The 16,725-nt window shown below is 52.1% G+C and overlaps 1 protein-coding gene across 1 annotated transcript; it reads left to right on the top strand.

Moving 5' to 3' along the window:
• Positions 1 to 4,788: 4,788 nt before the first annotated feature.
• On the top strand, positions 4,789 to 16,452 carry CACNG5 (calcium voltage-gated channel auxiliary subunit gamma 5). The gene is made up of 6 exons (XM_066200346.1): positions 4,789 to 5,051; positions 11,592 to 11,876; positions 12,425 to 12,511; positions 13,405 to 13,545; positions 14,156 to 14,301; positions 14,665 to 16,452. Exons 2-6 carry the CDS (start codon positions 11,669 to 11,671, stop codon positions 14,920 to 14,922), a joined length of 840 nt encoding a protein of 279 aa, XP_066056443.1. The 5' UTR covers positions 4,789 to 5,051; positions 11,592 to 11,668; the 3' UTR covers positions 14,923 to 16,452.
• Positions 16,453 to 16,725: the final 273 nt, after the last annotated feature.

Below are 16,725 nucleotides of genomic sequence, written 5' to 3'. Positions count from 1 at the left end.
CGTGGGGGTTCCGAATTGCATGTAAAGCCCTGAAAGTTTAAAGCCGAGGGAAGAGGGATCGGGGTGCGGGGCCGCAGGGCTCAGGGCAGGTATCCCTGTGCTTTCCCTATTCCCCTCGGAGTGGGAAGGGCCGGGGGGCGGCGCGGGCACCGCCCCGGGCAGCAGCATCCGCCGCATCCCCAGCGCGGCCCCGGAGCGCAGCGCGGCCCGACCCGGTGAGGTGCGGGGCTGAGGTGTCCGGGTGAGGTGTCCGTGAGCCCTGCCCGGTGAGGTGCCCGGTGAGGTGCCCAGGTGAAGTGCCCGGTGAGGTGCCCGTGAGCCCTGCCCCGGCGTGAGGTCCCGGTGAGGTACCCGGGTGAAGTGCCCGGTGAGGTGCCCGGTGAGGTGCCCGGGTGAGATACCCGAGTGAGATGCCCGGGGTGAGGTGCACGGAGAGCTCCCCAGTGAGGTGCCCGGTGAGCCCAGCCCCGGTTCTGGCACCGCTCGGGTGGCGGCGTTTGATCGCCCGGTTCCCGACGGAAGGATCTCAGCACGAGGGAGCCGGGAAATCCCGGCGCTTCTCCCCCGAGATCTTCATCCCTGGGTTTTCCCCACCGGGCTGCCCAGGCAGAGGCCAGCCCTTGGGCACTGAGAGCATCCCCGTCCTCAGCGGCGAGTTCGGAGCGTTGTGCTGAGGAGCGGATATGTATTTTTCCCAGGGAATATAAAATCTGCGGGAAGTCAGGCTGTGAACGTTTTCCAGTGTAGCAAACCCCCTCGGAGACGGGAGCGTGAATTGAGCGAGGCTATCTGAGAAAAACCTGACCTGGTTCTTAAGTGAAGTGAAGTGCCGGGGGGGTGAGGGGAAAGGCTGGGTCGTGTGTTACCATATGAACAGGGGACGGGGACATGGATGGAGCCGTGGGGACATGGAGAGCCTCACTCCACGCGCTGCTTACTCACAGCTGGGGAAGGGGGTGAAATGTGGAATGTGAAATGTGAAATGCGAAACGTGAAACGTGAAATGTGAAATGTGGAATGTGAAATGTGAAGTGTGGTGCTTCAGCCACCGCGGCGAGCAGGGAGGGTCAGACACGGCCTTTGGCTCTGGATGAATTGCCGGGCATTTCCTGGAACTCCATCAGCCCCCCTACACACACACGGGATGGGTTTTGCAGCTTTTAGGGTTGGGGCTTCCCGGCACGGAGCTGCAGGAGCTCCTCAGGAGTGCCCGGGGAGAGGTCTGACCTCGGCACCGCTGTCACCACTGTGTCCCTTGTGTCCCCCAAATCCCCCTGGGGGAGAGGAGGTCTCGTTGGGGCTGGTAGGTGCCTGCACGGTACAGGGGAGCCTTTGGAAGGGGCAGCAAGGCTGTTGCATACCCCGAAGACAGCACTTCTTCCGCCAGAACACTGCAAAAGGCTGTTTCAGCTAAAGAAGAGAATTTCTGCTGAGCTTCCTGCAGCAGCAGTGAGCGGTGCTGGCATGACCCAGGCCGGCAGCTCCGCTGGGGGAGCATTCCCGGGCTCCCATCACTGCTGCCCTTTGGTTTCACGAGTGCCTCGTCTCTGGGCTCCTTTCAGAGGCTCCTCTGCCACTGTCTGAGCAGCACGTTTCGGTCTGTCACGTCGGGACCCACGTCAAAAGACGAAGGACAGGACACTGGCTCCCAGCAGCCCATCGTGTGCCATCCCACCTCGCCCTCAGGCTGCCCCAAGCGACATCAGGGGACAGAAATGCCTCTGTGTGGAGGTTTCTCCCATCCCTTGCTGTGTTCTTGTAGCTATTGAATATATTCATGGAGCTGAATGAATTCCCACCTGGCAGCATCCATAGCACAGCTTTTGCAGCTTCAGCTTTATTTATGGAGAGGGGAGGGAATATAAAATACAAAAGAGAAATAATGCACAAGCCTGCTGAGATTTCATTGGTATCAGTGAGCTGTGTGAGGCTGGAGTGAGCACCAAGAGCTTTTCCTAAATCAGCTGGGAAGATTTAAACCCCTGGGTTTAAATGGCATTTTTAAAATAACTTTTGATCTAGACCCCATCATTTAGTTATGTGGGGATCTTAACCTCACTGAAATTAAGGACAGTTTGGGTTCTAGGTGTGTTCTAGAAAGACAGTTTGGGGTCAAAGTCACACTGATTTTTAATGCTGTATAGTCACAACTTCTGATATTTGTAGTAAAATATTTACTGGCAAAATGGAATTTGTCAAAGGACAGCACACATGCCGTCCTCAGGCTCAGAAAATGGGTTGCTGCAGATGAGTGGAGTTTTTGTGTGGTCTTTTAGGAAGACAAGAATTACAGTTTTTCTTTTATTAATGAGAGATTGCTTATCAGTGAAAACCCTTGTTAGAGCAGTGTCAAGGCTGCACTGAGGCCGTTACTGGAGCAGCACAGCAGATGCATCCACTGACCCAGGACACCTTGTGGATAATAATTAATTTTCCCACCCAGTGCCCATCCAGGGCTTCCTGATGAAATCCCCATGCACAGGGAGCAGGGGCTCAGCTCTGCCAGGGCAGGACCTGGCTCAAAGCCCCCCAGGTGGCCCTGGCTCCTTCCCAGGAGACACAAAATGGTTGTGACAGAGGTTCCTTTTCCCTGCAGCAGCTCTGGCTGGGATATCAGGTCGGGTGTAGGTGGCAGGAGAGGTGCTGCTGGGTGGGTGCTGCAGGAACCAGAACCTGGTGGTAAAAAGGGAGCAGGAGAGGAGTGTGGGCAGAGACCAGGTCAGGTTTCACCTGGGAAAAGGTACTGGCCTGGGGGGAGGATGGAGAAGAGTGAGACCAAGTCCATTCCCTGCCTCTTCCCACATACTTTCCCAGGATGTGGCTGCACTTCCCTGTGCTGGGCAGGACAGGTGAGCCCACGGCCTCCTGACCGGCTCGTGGAGCCTGTGCCTGTTCTCAGGCTGCTCCACGTCATGCACGGTTTTTCCTGCCCTGTCTGCCACAGCATTTACTCTTAAACACTGGAACTGGTGACCAATCTTGCTAAAATCTGTGTGGTAGAAAGTTTAGCACCTCCAGTGAAGTATAAATACTTGTTACGTACATTAATAGTGCTGATTATTAAACCAAACGAGCTGCAAAAAGCAAAGACCTTCTCTGTGGGAGAATGGGACCAAACTTCAGTGGCTGCTCAGCGTCAGAGATGGGGAGATGTGCATGAAGACATCACCAGCAGCTTCTGAGGAGCTGTGTCCCAAAATGCTTGAGCAGAGCCAGAGGGAGCAGCTGCTGCCTTTGGTCACTGGGTTTAGTGGCAGCCACGAGTGTCACTGGGTTATGAAGTTGTTTGCCAGAGGTGTGGATGACACAGCCCTGCTGCACTTCATGCCTTCATTTCGCTGCTCAGGGGCTTTGCAGTAAAGCTGGTTTCTAAGCAGGGAAGAGGGAATGCAATCTCCTGGCTAACGAGGCACTGCTCCCCGCCATCCATCATCTCTAATCACACCGAGGGGACGCAGGTCTCTGCAGCCGTGGCCAGCACGTGCTGCCTGCCCAACGTGCCACTTGTCTGCAGCCCTCGGGGGATTTCTGCCTTTCTCTCATTTATCACTCCCAAAATATTCATAAAACCCCTCCGGCAAGAAGAGCAGGAGAGGGGGAAGAGCTGTGGCTTCCTCCTGCCTCCCCAGCCCAGGGACCCACCAACACGGGGGAGTGCAAGAGCCTTAATTAGCTCTTGATGCTATTTTTACCTCCCAGCATGCTTAATTTAGCTCAAGCTGTCATGCACTGATGGTTAAGGGGAAAAGAAGGAACCGGGGGTGTTGGCCCCTCTCTGCTGAGCAGCCTCAGCTGCACCTGGGGCTTTTCATGGACCTTCCTCAGCAATGAAAGTTTATAGCCCAGTGACATTTCATGGACAGCTCTTGAAGTGCTGACACTGAATTTGGGGGCTCTGCTCACACCCACTTCACTGTAAAACATCAATATCTTACAGAAGAGGTGCTTGAGTGTTTCAATCATTACCTGCCTTGGTGCTGGAAGGACACGGAAACCTTGAAAAGCTGCAAGGAAGAGGATTATCCTCCCCTTTTTAATCTACAAGGCTATTGTAGGACTTCGTGCCAACTTAAATGATACTTGGAAATGAATAAGGAGCAGTAGTTAAAGCTTTAATAGCCCAGCAGGGCAGCCCAGCCCCTGTGCTGGGGTGGGTGGACGTGCACAGCTGAGCCAGCTGCTCTCCCTCACGCCTGGCTCTGTCCCTGTGCCAGCCAGGGCGAGCAGAGGGGAGCAGGATGCTGAACAGGGTCACTGGATCGTTGGGTTACTGCAGGTCATGTGTTCGGGATCTCAATACAAGGCAGGATGCACCTCAGGCAGAGGTTAATGGGCAGGCACTGCTCCCGTGGCAGCGAGGTTCCTGCAGCTCCTCCAGCACAGTCCCCAGCTGGTTTGCTTTGCAGCATGGGATATTTTCCCTCTTTCATTCTGCTTTTGTAGCTCTTTGTAGGGTACTGACACCAGCAGTTCAGCCCAGGGCCCTGGCTGTGAGCATTCTGACACACTGTGGGTAGGAGAATTCTGTGACAGATTTGGGAGGGAGAGAGGACATTGGGAAGGGCTCTGCAAAGGGCAGGGCTCAGCTATTGTTAGGGTTGTAAATTTGAACAGATATATAGGTTAGACCTGGAGAGCTGGACCTGGGTGTGGGGGACATATTGCGAGCTCCCAGCTTTAGCTCCTGTTCCGCTCTCCAGAAATTCACTTCGTGTAATTTTTGTGCACTTTTCTACAACACCCCAGGGCAGGAGCTGCCAGCACGTGGATGCAGAGACCTGCCTGCCATCTGCCTGTCCCTGTGTCCCAGCACCCTGCAACCCTGCTGGGGGTCGGTCAGAGAGGGAGAGCTGAGGCTGTGCCCTCCCTTCAGGTCCTGCCTGTTTCCAAAGACATCCCACTCCCAGCTCCTCCCAGACCGTCCAGCAGCTGAAGCCTCCATTGAAGACCCTCATCCTTGCAGCTGATCTGCCAGAACTGCTCTCCCCACCTTCAGCCCCATCACAGGTTCTCCACTTGCCAGAGCGTCACTTCAGCTGGTGTTAACAGAGGTAAGAGCCTGGAACACCCAGGGAAAAGGAGACACGTGGGTGGGATGGGTTCTATAAAAGTTTTGTGGGGGATTATCTGTGTATCCAGAAGGACCATGTGAATGAGACTGACTGCACAGACACGGGCTGTGCCAGCAGCCTGTGAACCAGGACCTTCGGGGCTGTTTGCTCGATGATTTTATTTGCTGGAAGTTGCTGGTTCCATCCAAAGCCGTTAGTGTGAAAGAGCTGGAGCACTGCCATCACTCCAGCGAGTGCAGCAGCGTGGCAGACTGACCAGTTTGGGAAAGGATCCACTTGGAGAGCTGGGATGGGAAATAAATCTCAACTACTTCTCCTTTGACCTTGGGAATATCATTTGATCTCCTTACATTTGGTGCTGGAGCCGAGGTATGCTCAGTTATCAGTAACAGCTCTCTGCAAACCTGACCCAGGCAAAAGGGCAGGTTTTGAGCAGTCCACAGCAAAAAGGCTGCTTTGAGATAAGGAGAGGGAAGTGGGTCAGCCCTGGAGATCTGAGTTATGGTGCCTCCTATACAGCATTTCCATCGCTCTTGCACTGCCATAGCAGGAATTTTTTTCACCAAACTGTAAAAAATAACTCTGGCAAGAAATGAAGCACAGGAAGTGCCAGGGAAAAGAGGACTTCACAGAAAAATTATGTAAGTCAAGTTTAAGAGAGAAAATCCCAAGTAATCTCATTACCAAAATCAGTTAGTGGTGAGCCTTGCAGTGTGCGAGCTCACAAATCGTTTCTCACTGATCATTTATCAGGTGTTCCTTGTGTGTGATGACAAGCACAAAATTAATAGGTTTGTTATTGCTGTGGCTCAATCTGGGCTTAAATAACTCATAACCAGCCTTCTTTTTTATTCATTTATTTATTTTGAAAGCCTCCCTGGAGAGCCTGTGAGCCCAGCGTGCCCATTGATCCAGCTCTGCCATGTCTGTCTGTCAGTAATGGCAGAGCTGCTGTTCCCAGCTCAGGGGAAGCTTTCAAGCCCAGTATTGATCCTTTTGAGGTTTGTTTGCTCGTAGTCACAGTTACAAGCCCTTGTCCAAACTGCCATGAGATGGGCTGTTTTATTCCTTAATATCAGGCTAAACCTCCTCCGCATCCAAAAGATTTATTTCTGCACTTAATTTTTTCCAATACATATTTTCTCTCCCAGAAATCAAGCTGACATTTCTGTGTGACACGAATGCAGCTCTTAAAGCTGCCTGATGTATTTCTGTCTCCCCATGTGCCAGGGGAGGTGGTGGGTGCCAGCAGCCCAGGACAGGGCACCTGGGAGCCCCGTGGATCAGCTCCAACCCATATCCTCTTCGGAAATTTCCTTCTCTCAGGAGACACTGCTTTTCTCTGCAGCCATCTCTGCTCCCTTCAGCTATTCTGTGGAACCAGAGCAGCTCTGTGCTCCTCTCCCGCCTGCAGCACACCTTTTCCAAGCTTCAGGAGGGGCTGTTTCTCCCCAAGCTGTAATTCCAAAACCAGAACTATCTTTCCCAGCTGCCCAGTTTTCCAGGTCAGGTTTGTGGAGCTGCTTCTCCTGCGATCCCAGATGGAGCCGTGGGTGCTGCCCTCACCATCTCCTCCTCTTCCTCTCCTCAGCTGTGGTTAAAGTCAGCTCCCCATGTGCTCCTCACACCGGTCCAACCCTCTCTGCCAACCCACAGAGCACCAGTGCAGCTGCCTGCACCCTGCACACGTGGTTTGGGACTGAAGCATTTGCACCCTTTGGGTGCTCCGTGAGCTTGCTGGGATCCCTCTGTTTCACCAGGGCTGTTAATGGCCAAATCAGCCTTTTCTGGATGTGCCCCAGGGGAGGCAGGGTGAGCCGTGCTGTGTGAGGCAGGGTGACAGCGCCGTGGTGGCCTCAGCACAGTCCTGCCTGCCTAGGCACGGCCAGCTCTGAGCAGTTTTGCCCTCAAAGAGCTGCTCTCCTTGACCTGTTTTGTTTTTTGCCCACTACCGTGGCCTGGGTTGTGTCCTGAGGAAGGGATCACACTGCTCGAAGGCCCTTTATTTTTAGCCAGCCCAATTTCTTGTTGCAGCTTAGTGGGATCTGGTCCTTTCAGTTCAGCTCCATCACAGCTCATGCTCTCCGGTATTTGATGGCTCCTACCCAGGCCCCTGATGTTCTCTGTACACTCACTGCTCACTCAAAGGGTTTCCTGCTCCCCTTTCACTGAATTCATTCCTTGTCCTTCATGTTCTGCTCAGCCTCTCCCACTACTGCAGATCCACGGCTGAATCTCTGGTTTCCCTTGGCTCTTGGTTTGCAGCACACCCAGGCATTCACAGCCACAGGACAGTCCTGGAGCTCAGCACCCCTCCACAAACAAACCCTTCCCTCCTGTCTGCTCCAATAACCTTGGCAATGTTTCCCTTCCTCCCAAATGTCAGGAAATTGGAAATTACGCCACATAAAAATCAATGGCTTTGCTCCATCTGCCTTTACCCAGGGCAGGAGGTGGCCGCAGTTTTCCGGTGAACTCGGAGCAGGGATTTATTGAGGTGACCCGTCCTGTCCAGGCAGCTGACCAGTGACACGTTCATTTTTCTCAGCCCACCCACATAGCCCAGAGCAGTGGCTGGTGCTTGGCATTAGGCCACAGATGGGGGCTCAGAAATCTGCCCAGGATATTTCCTTTCTGTGACTGTGAGCAACAGGTAAGGACTTACTCCTAGATCCGGGTGAACTGCGTTAGAAACACCACCAGTACTCATTTCATTTCCCAAAGGATCCAGCCCCAGCAAGGGCCATGCGCTGTTTCCATCAGCAACTGTTGCTCCAAGGCAAGGGGGAATTCATTACAAAGACTGCAGATTACATTGCAGACTGCCTTTATTATTCCCTGGACTGCTACCAGGATGCACACTGTGATCGAAGGAGCAGGAACAGATCTAAGGTTCTGTTTCCTGGAAATCTTTGGGGCTCTATTCATTTAATGTAAAATCCAGCTCCTGTTGGAAACCAAGCAACCATAGGAAGAATAACACAATTGGTAAAGGTCACTGTGGACTAAATCCTTCCTAATAATCAAGCCAGCTTCTCTTCCTGTCCTTGAAAAAACTTTTCTCCTGGGAACCCTTTGAATTCTCCAGGCACTGGACCTGGGGAAGGTTTCTTTCAAGCAGATGTCCTGCACCATCCCTGCCCTGTTCCCCATCACCTCAGGCTGGATTCTATGTGCCAGTGAGGCAGTAACAGGCACCAGTCTCTAATTTATCAGTGATTTCATGGGAATCGAAGTGTGAGAGAGAAAAGGAATGAGGCCATTGAGAGGTGCAGCTTTGACACCCGACCCCTGTCCCTGCTGCTCACATCACGCCAGCAGAAATGAGACCAAATGGGTCTATTGTCCGGTGCCTGATACTGGTGGGCAGCAAATCACAGGAAATACTTTGTTATTCCTCTCTAAGTGTCTTTATCTGGACCTTCACATACTCCCTACTACGATTTTTGGCTCGTTATTAATGAAAATGTGCAGGGAGGATGGTTGTTGATGATACATGAGCCAAGAATAGATCCTCAGTTCCTTTTACCATTTCGACACCAAAATGCCAAGAGGGACGAGACACCCTGTAGTAAATGCTGTTCATTTTGAGGCAGCAGCTAGAAAATACGGCTCTGGCTGAGCTGGGGTGAAGAATGGAGGAGCCAGAGGATCTGTGTTTTGGCTGCTTGACTGCTGAATCCAAAGAGAATCTACAGAGATGGGAAATGACATCTTCCCCAGGAAATGGCAGGTGCAGGGCTGATGTGCTTTTCTGCCCCACAGCCACAGGTTTCTTCTTTAGCTGCTGCCTCCTAATTCTTCCGGGGAAAAGGAATTTGAGCATCCTCTCAGCACTTTGCTCCTTGCTCCCCTAGCAGGGAGGTATTCCTCCTGGGAACACATCCTACTTTTCTTGAGCTGAGGGAAGCATTAAATAGCAACACTGAGAATGAGGCTGGTTAGCAAAGCCAAAGGTGGAGGGAAAGCTTGCAGGAGTGTGAGCTGGAGCACTTGCTCAGGCTGTCTGGAGACAGCAATCCCCTTCCTGTAGGCTGGAACCTTCTGGGAAAAGGCACAGCGTGAACGTAGGAAGAGCCAAACCCTTAATTTCATCTGGTAGGGAATTGTCAAAGCTGTTGCAGCGCTTGAGGGTGCGAGTACATCTGCTTCCCACCAAGATGTACTTGCCTGCTTTGGACTCGAGGTCAGATCCCATAATTAAAGACTCCCTCTCCTTCCCTGTCTTTCAGTCAAGAATTTGACACTCTTCCAGCAGCATTCCCTGCTTTCCTCTCATATTGCTGCCCAGAACAGCGAGCTGGAGGGGCACACAGACCTTGGAAGTGGCATCTGTTCAGTAAATGCCTTTCTTTGGGCTCCACAGTAGCTGCAAGTTCCCTTCATGTTAATCTAAATGAAACTGCAGCAAACACAGCCCAGGATGGGTGTGGGGAGCTGGTGCTGTGGATTTGTGAGACAGAAGTGCTGGGGATGAGCACTGCAAGAGCTCAGAGCTCCCCAGAGTGCTGGAGGAGCAAGAAACCTCTCTCAGCATCACCTGCTCACTTTCACCATGAAGGAATTACGGCACAACATTATCCTTGGAGGCTTTCAGGTGTAAAAGTACAAGCTGTGAGGACTTTTGGCATCTCTGAGAGTCTGTGTAAGCAAGTGAGAATTAATATATTTGCATCTGAGGCACTAGAAAAAAAAAAACACCCTCCTCCAGTCTGCTTGGCCCTGCTGGAACAAGGAGTTGTCATCTCCTGGTCCAGGCAGGATTTGTGTCTCCTGATTTAATCACTAAACCCACCACCTCTACTGCACTGATAACAGCAACATGCCTTCTCTTCCAAGGAGCTTCTCTTCTGCTCACCAAGGGAGCACAGGAGTGACGGAGCCACTCCTGAGGGTGTGAAAAAAAACTAGTGCAGTTCTAAAGGGAGTCCAAGGAAGATGCTGCCTGTTTATAAAGTCAGTCGCTTTTGTAGTCTAGCTGGATTTAGATATTTTTTCCTTATTGCTTGCAGTGCTGAATAGCAGCAAAATGTGCCTTGGAAAATATACATGACACGGCACTTATCTGTGATTCATTCTGCCTTTATAACAGCAGTCAGTGGCACTATCTGCCTCCTTGCTACTCCACACAAGACCGTCTCTCACACGCATCTCTTTCCTTCTTCCTCTTATTCTTTAGTCTTTTGTTGCTGTGGGTTCCCCCCACACCCCCACTAATTTCACTTTTTTCTCCACAGCGCCAAGAACTCTGATTTCTGGTGCTATTTTATCAGTCTGCAGGGCACCATAGGATTGGCTAATTTGCCCAAAGTAGCAAATGCGCAATAAAATAATAATAATAATAATAAAGATGCTATACATAAGTGACATGGGGATGAGGAAAGAAAGCTTTTCCTTTAAGATTTGCTCAGGGCCTGGCTGCAGCTCTCTGTCCCCATTTCCCTGCCTCCCCCCAAAGCACAAGGTGGGTTTGGACAAGGGAGGGTGCTGGCAGCTCTGGCAAGAGCAATGCAACAACAACAAAAAGCAGATTATTGTGTCATGCCACTCTGCTCCAAGTTGTTCGATGATGCCATAAATGCAGCACGGCTTTTACAAGATTAGCATGATCTCCTAATTGCTAAATCTACCCTGGAAGTGGAAAAATGCCCGTTATAGAGGAGAGTGGGCTGGTGATGGGAGCAGCTGGGGGCGGGGGTTAGTCCAGCACTTACGAGCTGCTTTGCTGATCCCTGATCACCGTGGCCGTGAGCCTCAGCAACTCCGGGAGTGGCGGCGCTTGATAAGGCTCTGCAGGGAGATGAGATAAGATGCTGCAGTTCTGCTCCATCCTCGGGGGGATCAGCTCCAGCCCTGGCTGGGGCAGCGGGAATTCACCTCCAGCAAAGGCAGCCCTGGCTGGGGCAGCGGGAATTCACCTCCAGCAAAGGCAGCCCTGGCTGGGGCAGCGGGAATTCACCTCCAGCAAAGGCAGCCCTGGCTGGGGCAGCGGGAATTCACCTCCAGCAAAGGCAGCCCTGGCTGGGGCAGCGGGAATTCACCTCCAGCAAAGGCAGCCCTGGCTGGGGCAGCGGGAATTCACCTCCAGCAAAGGCAGCCCTGGCTGGGGCAGCGGGAATTCACCTCCAGCAAAGGCAGCCCTGGCTGGGGCAGCGGGAATTCACCTCCAGCAAAGGCAGCCCTGGCTGGGGCAGCGGGAATTCACCTCCAGCAAAGGCAGCCCTGGCTGGGGCAGCGGGAATTCACCTCCAGCAAAGGCAGCCCTGGCTGGGGCAGCGGGAATTCACCTCCAGCAAAGGCAGCCCTGGCTGGGGCAGCGGGAATTCACTTCCAGCAAAGGCAGCCCTGGCTGGGGCAGCGGGAATTCACCCGCAGCAAAGCCAGCGAGCCCAGGGAGGAGCTGCTCCCGCCCGGCCGCGCTGTGCCATTCCCACATCCCGGCTCGGCGCGGGGCAGCAGGCGGTGGGATCTGGTTCAAAGTGTCCGTCTGTCAGTGATGGTTTCCATGGCTCCTTTCAGCTCAGGCAGTCCGGGGCAGAGTTCCGGCTCCCCGAAGGCTCCGTGCCCGGGCTCCCCCGCAGCCCCGCCGGCGCCCGATGCTGGTGGCGATGAGCGCCTGCAGCAGGAAGGCGCTGACCCTGCTCAGCAGCGTGTTCGCCGTCTGCGGCCTCGGCCTCCTGGGCATCTCCGTCAGCACCGACTACTGGCTCTACCTGGAGGAGGGCATCGTGCAGCCCCAGAACCAGACGGCCGAGATCAAGCTCTCGCTGCACTCGGGGCTCTGGAGGGTCTGTTTTCTGGCAGGTAGGGACTCCCAGACAGAAACAGCCCCTTGGTTTGTTGTGGGTCAGTGACACCCTGCAGGAAAGGGCCAAGGAAAATGGGGGTTTGGAGGCTCCACCCATCCCTGCTTCCAAAGTCGGCCTTTGGAAAGCGATGTCATCTCTCCATGCCTGACTTTAACAGCCCAAGGGATAAATGTGCCTTTGCACACAAGCTTTGGTGAGTTTTTGGTCTGCCCTGCCAGACCCCCTGCCCTGTTCCAGAGCTGCAATCGCGACGCCTTGGGCAGCAGCTAAAGCCTTTCAATTTCATCCCTGCGAAATTTAGATTCAGGTCAGCTGGACCATTCCCTCCGTCCGTGCCAAGTTTGATGAAGCAGCTTGGCTGCAGGGACAGGGTTGAATAGAACCCAAGGGAATGGGACTGTCAAAGTGACCAACCTCAAATGTGACAAAGTTTCAACCGCTTTGGAAAAGTCAAGGGAGAAGTGAGGAGCTCCAATATCACCCCTGGGGTGACCTTAAACCCCCTGGCTTCGGAGTTCACCTTTTTGTCTGTGTCTGCTGCAGGTGAGGAGCGTGGCCGGTGCTTCACCATCGAATACGTCATGCCCATGAACATCCAGCTGACATCTGAATCCACAATCAACGTCCTGAGTAAGTGTTTTGGTGGGGTTCCACCCTTTATATCCTGCAAATCACCGAGTCCCAACCACTAGGGACACCCCTCAAGAAATCCCCTTTGTGTCCTTGTCAAAGAAGCTCTGAGTTCCTTGACAGTGCTGCCACACAACGATGCAACTACATGTTTCACTATGGGGATTTCCCAGTGTGCTCTGAGCTTTTGGGGACATTCCCTTCTAATGGCAGGATGCCCACGGAGGCTCTAAGCTGTACAATTTCCTGTCACTGGCTATTCGGCTCTAATGTTTATCAAAGTGTTTGGCTTTTCAGTCTGCTCTCCATAATTTGCAGCTGTATTTATTCCCTAGCGATTTTACACATTATATCACAGGATGAATTAAGGATGGAGTGTCACAGCTCTCATGATGAATTCTGCAGTCATTTCTGATTTAATCAATAGAAGTGTTCTGAAAACACTTAAGCAGTGAAGCCAGAGAGAAATGCAGGTTCTGATGGTTTCCCATGCAACACTTCACACAGGATCCCATTTCTGCACACAGAAATGCAAACATCAGCAGAGTCACCACCATGGAGGGGGGACACTGGCACAGCTTGCCCAGAGAGTCTGTGCATGCTCCAACCATGGAAATGGTCAAGGCCAGGTTGGATGGGGCCTGGAGCAGCCTGGGATAGTGGAAGGTGGCATGTTGGAACATGGCAGAGTTGGAACATAAGGTCCCTTCCAACCCAAACCATTCTGTGATTCCATAACTCTCTGTTTCACTCAGCTCATTAGCAAGGAGAGAAACTCACACACAACCCGATCTGAGCAGGAGGGCTGAGCCCTCTCACCCAGCCAAGCCCATTTCTCACACTATTAGGGAATATCAACCTGTTCTCACTCCCCTCTGCTCCTCTCCCCACAGAGATGATCCGCTCTGCCACCCCCTTCCCTCTGGTCAGCCTCTTCTTCATGTTCATCGGCTTCATCCTGAGCAACATCGGCCACATCCGGCCTCACAGGACCATCCTGGCCTTCGTCTCGGGGATATTCTTCATCCTGTCAGGTGAATTTTGCCAGCCAGGTTTTCTCCTGACAGCCCCTGAGCGTGGAGCACCTTGGCTTTGGTTGCTGCTGGTGTTCTCCTCACCCACCCGGGTGGCTCCTTGTCGGACCCATCACTCCCAGCTCAGTCCTACAGCCTAGTCAGATCTCGTGGGATGGATGGATGGAGAGTTTGTTTGTGGAAATGTGGGAAAGGCACCCGTGCAGGAGCAGGTGCTGGGGGAGAGGATATTTCTCGTGGCACAGCAGTCGCAGGAGAGATCTGAAACTTCTGACTGCTCAATTGGGCTGTGTCTACATGAGAAAAGTGAATGTTTTATTCATGGTGTTGTGCGAGCGCTAAACAAATAGCTGTGACAGCTGAGCTTTGAAGCAGCTCCTACTGGAGGCAGATCTCTCCTCACAGTGCTCACAGATTTCCCTGAGCAGGGAATGTTTGACTGGAATGAGAGGAGTGTCCTGGCTTAGAGCAGCAGGAGGGCAGATACCTTCCCCAGTTATTGCAAGCACACTCCTATTTTTTTTTTTTACTTTCCCCCAAAGTCAGGCCTTCAGGAAGGTGCTTCTTCAGCAGCTTCATCCCTGAAGCACTTCCCACTGTCCTTCTGCAGGTCTGTCACTGGTGGTGGGGCTGGTCCTCTACATATCCAGCATTAACGATGAGATGCTCAACAGGACCAAGGACTCAGAGTCGTTCTTCAATTACAAATACGGGTGGTCCTTTGCCTTCTCTGCCATCTCCTTCCTTCTCACAGAGGTACCCACACCCCTGATGCAAGTGTACCCCATTCCCAGGGGTGGGCAGGCTGAGCCTGTTGGCAAAACCAGGGCTCAGACAGGGATTAAGGGAGGGCTGTGAGGGTCGGGGGGTAACTGCAACGTGAAGGGGACATTTAGGGGAGGACAAACCCAACCCGGAGCACTGATGGGGGCATTTGAGCACAATTTGATGCCAGGCATGAAAAGCAGAGACGTGGTTGTGGCACACCGCACAGATCCAAGGCCTGGGGCAGGGAAGTGACGGCCCTCGGGTGCTTTTGAGCACCAGCCCAGAAAAGGCGATTTTCTGTCGTGTGCTGTTCGGGTGGGGAGAGCCTCAGGCCGTGTGTCTGTCCCGCAGAGCGCCGGGGTGATGTCTGTCTACCTGTTCATGAAGCGCTACACGGCCGAGGACCTGTACAGACCCCACCCGGGCTTCTACCGGCCCCGCCTGAGCAACTGCTCCGACTACTCGGGCCAGTTCCTGCACCCGGACGCGTGGGCGCGAGGCCGCAGCCCCTCGGACATCTCCAGCGAGGCGTCCCTGCAGATGAACAGTAACTACCCGGCCCTGCTCAAGTGCCCCGACTACGACCAGATGTCCTCGTCCCCGTGCTGAGCCCCCCGCCCCGCCCGCCCCCGGGGTCGCCGCGCCCCGACTCCGTTTGTCGTTTTTTTTAGGCCGCTCTTTTCCGGCCAATTCTCTATTTATGGGAGGGTAAATATAACCGGAGAGATTGGTTATATAACCGATAGTGTAACCTAGAGAATTGGGATTTGTTTCTTTGGGGGGTTTTTTGGGGTTGTTTTATTCCTCCCTGCAGAACTAAGAGTGTCTCCAAAGTCCTCCTCTCTCAGCTCATCCCGCTGAGCAAACAGCGGTTCTGCCCGGCGGATAAATCCAGGGCTGGACTCAAGAGCAGGAAAAAGAAAATAGAGTAGAACTAGAGGAAAAGAAGGTGGTTTTGGGGGTTTTGTTGTTGTTGTTTTTGTTTTGGTTTGGGGTTTTGTTTGTTTGTTTGTTTTGGGTTTTTTGGGGGTTTTTTTTGGTTTTGGTTCTGGGTTTTTTTGGTGTAGGTAGGTAGACTGATAAACTTTGTGCATTCGACTGTATCATTGAATTCTATATTTATTGGCCTGAGTGCCAGCAGGCATAAAAAAATTGTGTAACTTTCCAAGAAACAACCAGCATTAGAAAAAGTATAAATTTTGTCTTGACTGAACACTTGCTGATTGGTATCTCTCACTGCCGGATATCACTTCCAGCCAGGCTGGAACGGGAAATAGCCATGCTTCAATGAGACCTCAGCAGGCTTGGACACTGGCCTGTTGTTGTTCCTCTCTGGCCACTTGCAAACTGTTGCTTAAATATCCTGTGTTAGACTGGAGGCACTCTGGGGTGCTGGGCTGGAGGGATGGCTCCAGCACCCAAATTTCCTCTGCCATCCTATAGACAGGAGGTCTGAAGCATAAATGGAAGAATTTCAGAGCAGCAGCAAGTGGAAAACAACCTAAACCTTTCCCATGGGAAACATCAGGTGCAGGATTTAGTGGAAAGAAGTTATTACAGCGAAGGCAAGATCCCAAACTGGTGGAAAGTGATGTAGCTGAGATTATTGGTACAAGTCCACCGCTGCAAAGTAGTTGGCTTTTATTACATTTTGGTGAGAAAATGGTATTTTCACTGCTTTTCCTGTGCGTGTGTGTGTGTATAAACTTTATTTTGAGGTTTAAAGTTCGAAAATTTCATTTGATGCTTTGGCATTTTGGCCTTAGCCAGCTGCCAGGGGAGAGCATCACTGATGGAAAACAAAGAGCAGGGAAGGAAAAGGCTGTGACCCCTCGTGCAAGCCCCAGCTTGTCACCTCGCAGGAGAAAGAGTTCTGTCCAAACTTTATTTCTATTCTTGTTATTTTAAACCTTTCTGAAAATTTCCTTTCTGCAAAACGAAACCGTCTGGGGATTCTTGGTATATCTGGGCTTGTTTTGTCTTACTGTTAATTAAAAGAAATAGAATATATGCAGTTTTAACCTCATTTGTAGCACACTGAGTAATGAATGTTGGATCTCTTTGTTGTTATTATTTAATATTATTATTTATTATTTGCTATTAAATATTTATTAACTCCTCCAAAGCAGGAGCCAAGTCCTGGTGCAGCACCACTGTTTGCATCCACTACAACACCCTTTCCACAGGACATCACTGCAGGAGTATATCCAGCCAGCTCTGGAACAGGATTATTCCTCTTCAGTTCCTCCAGAGAAGGAGTAATGCATATCTAGTGTATAATCTGAGTAGACTCTTAATCTGCAAAGTTTTAAAATCAGGGTGTCTTTTTGTAGACACAGTTCTATTTACCCTCAGTTTCTGTATGACCTTGGAGCATTTTTGTGTTCTCACTTAAGCCCCAGTTTTTAAGTG

The sequence above is a fragment of the Chamaea fasciata genome, unplaced genomic scaffold (genome assembly GCF_029207755.1).
Source record: "Chamaea fasciata isolate MVZ Bird 193981 ecotype frontalis unplaced genomic scaffold, bChaFas1.0.hap1 SCAF_19, whole genome shotgun sequence".
Taxonomy (NCBI): domain Eukaryota; kingdom Metazoa; phylum Chordata; class Aves; order Passeriformes; family Sylviidae; genus Chamaea; species Chamaea fasciata.
Note: the sequence above shows the minus strand (reverse complement) of the source record. Positions and strands in the feature narration are given on the sequence as shown.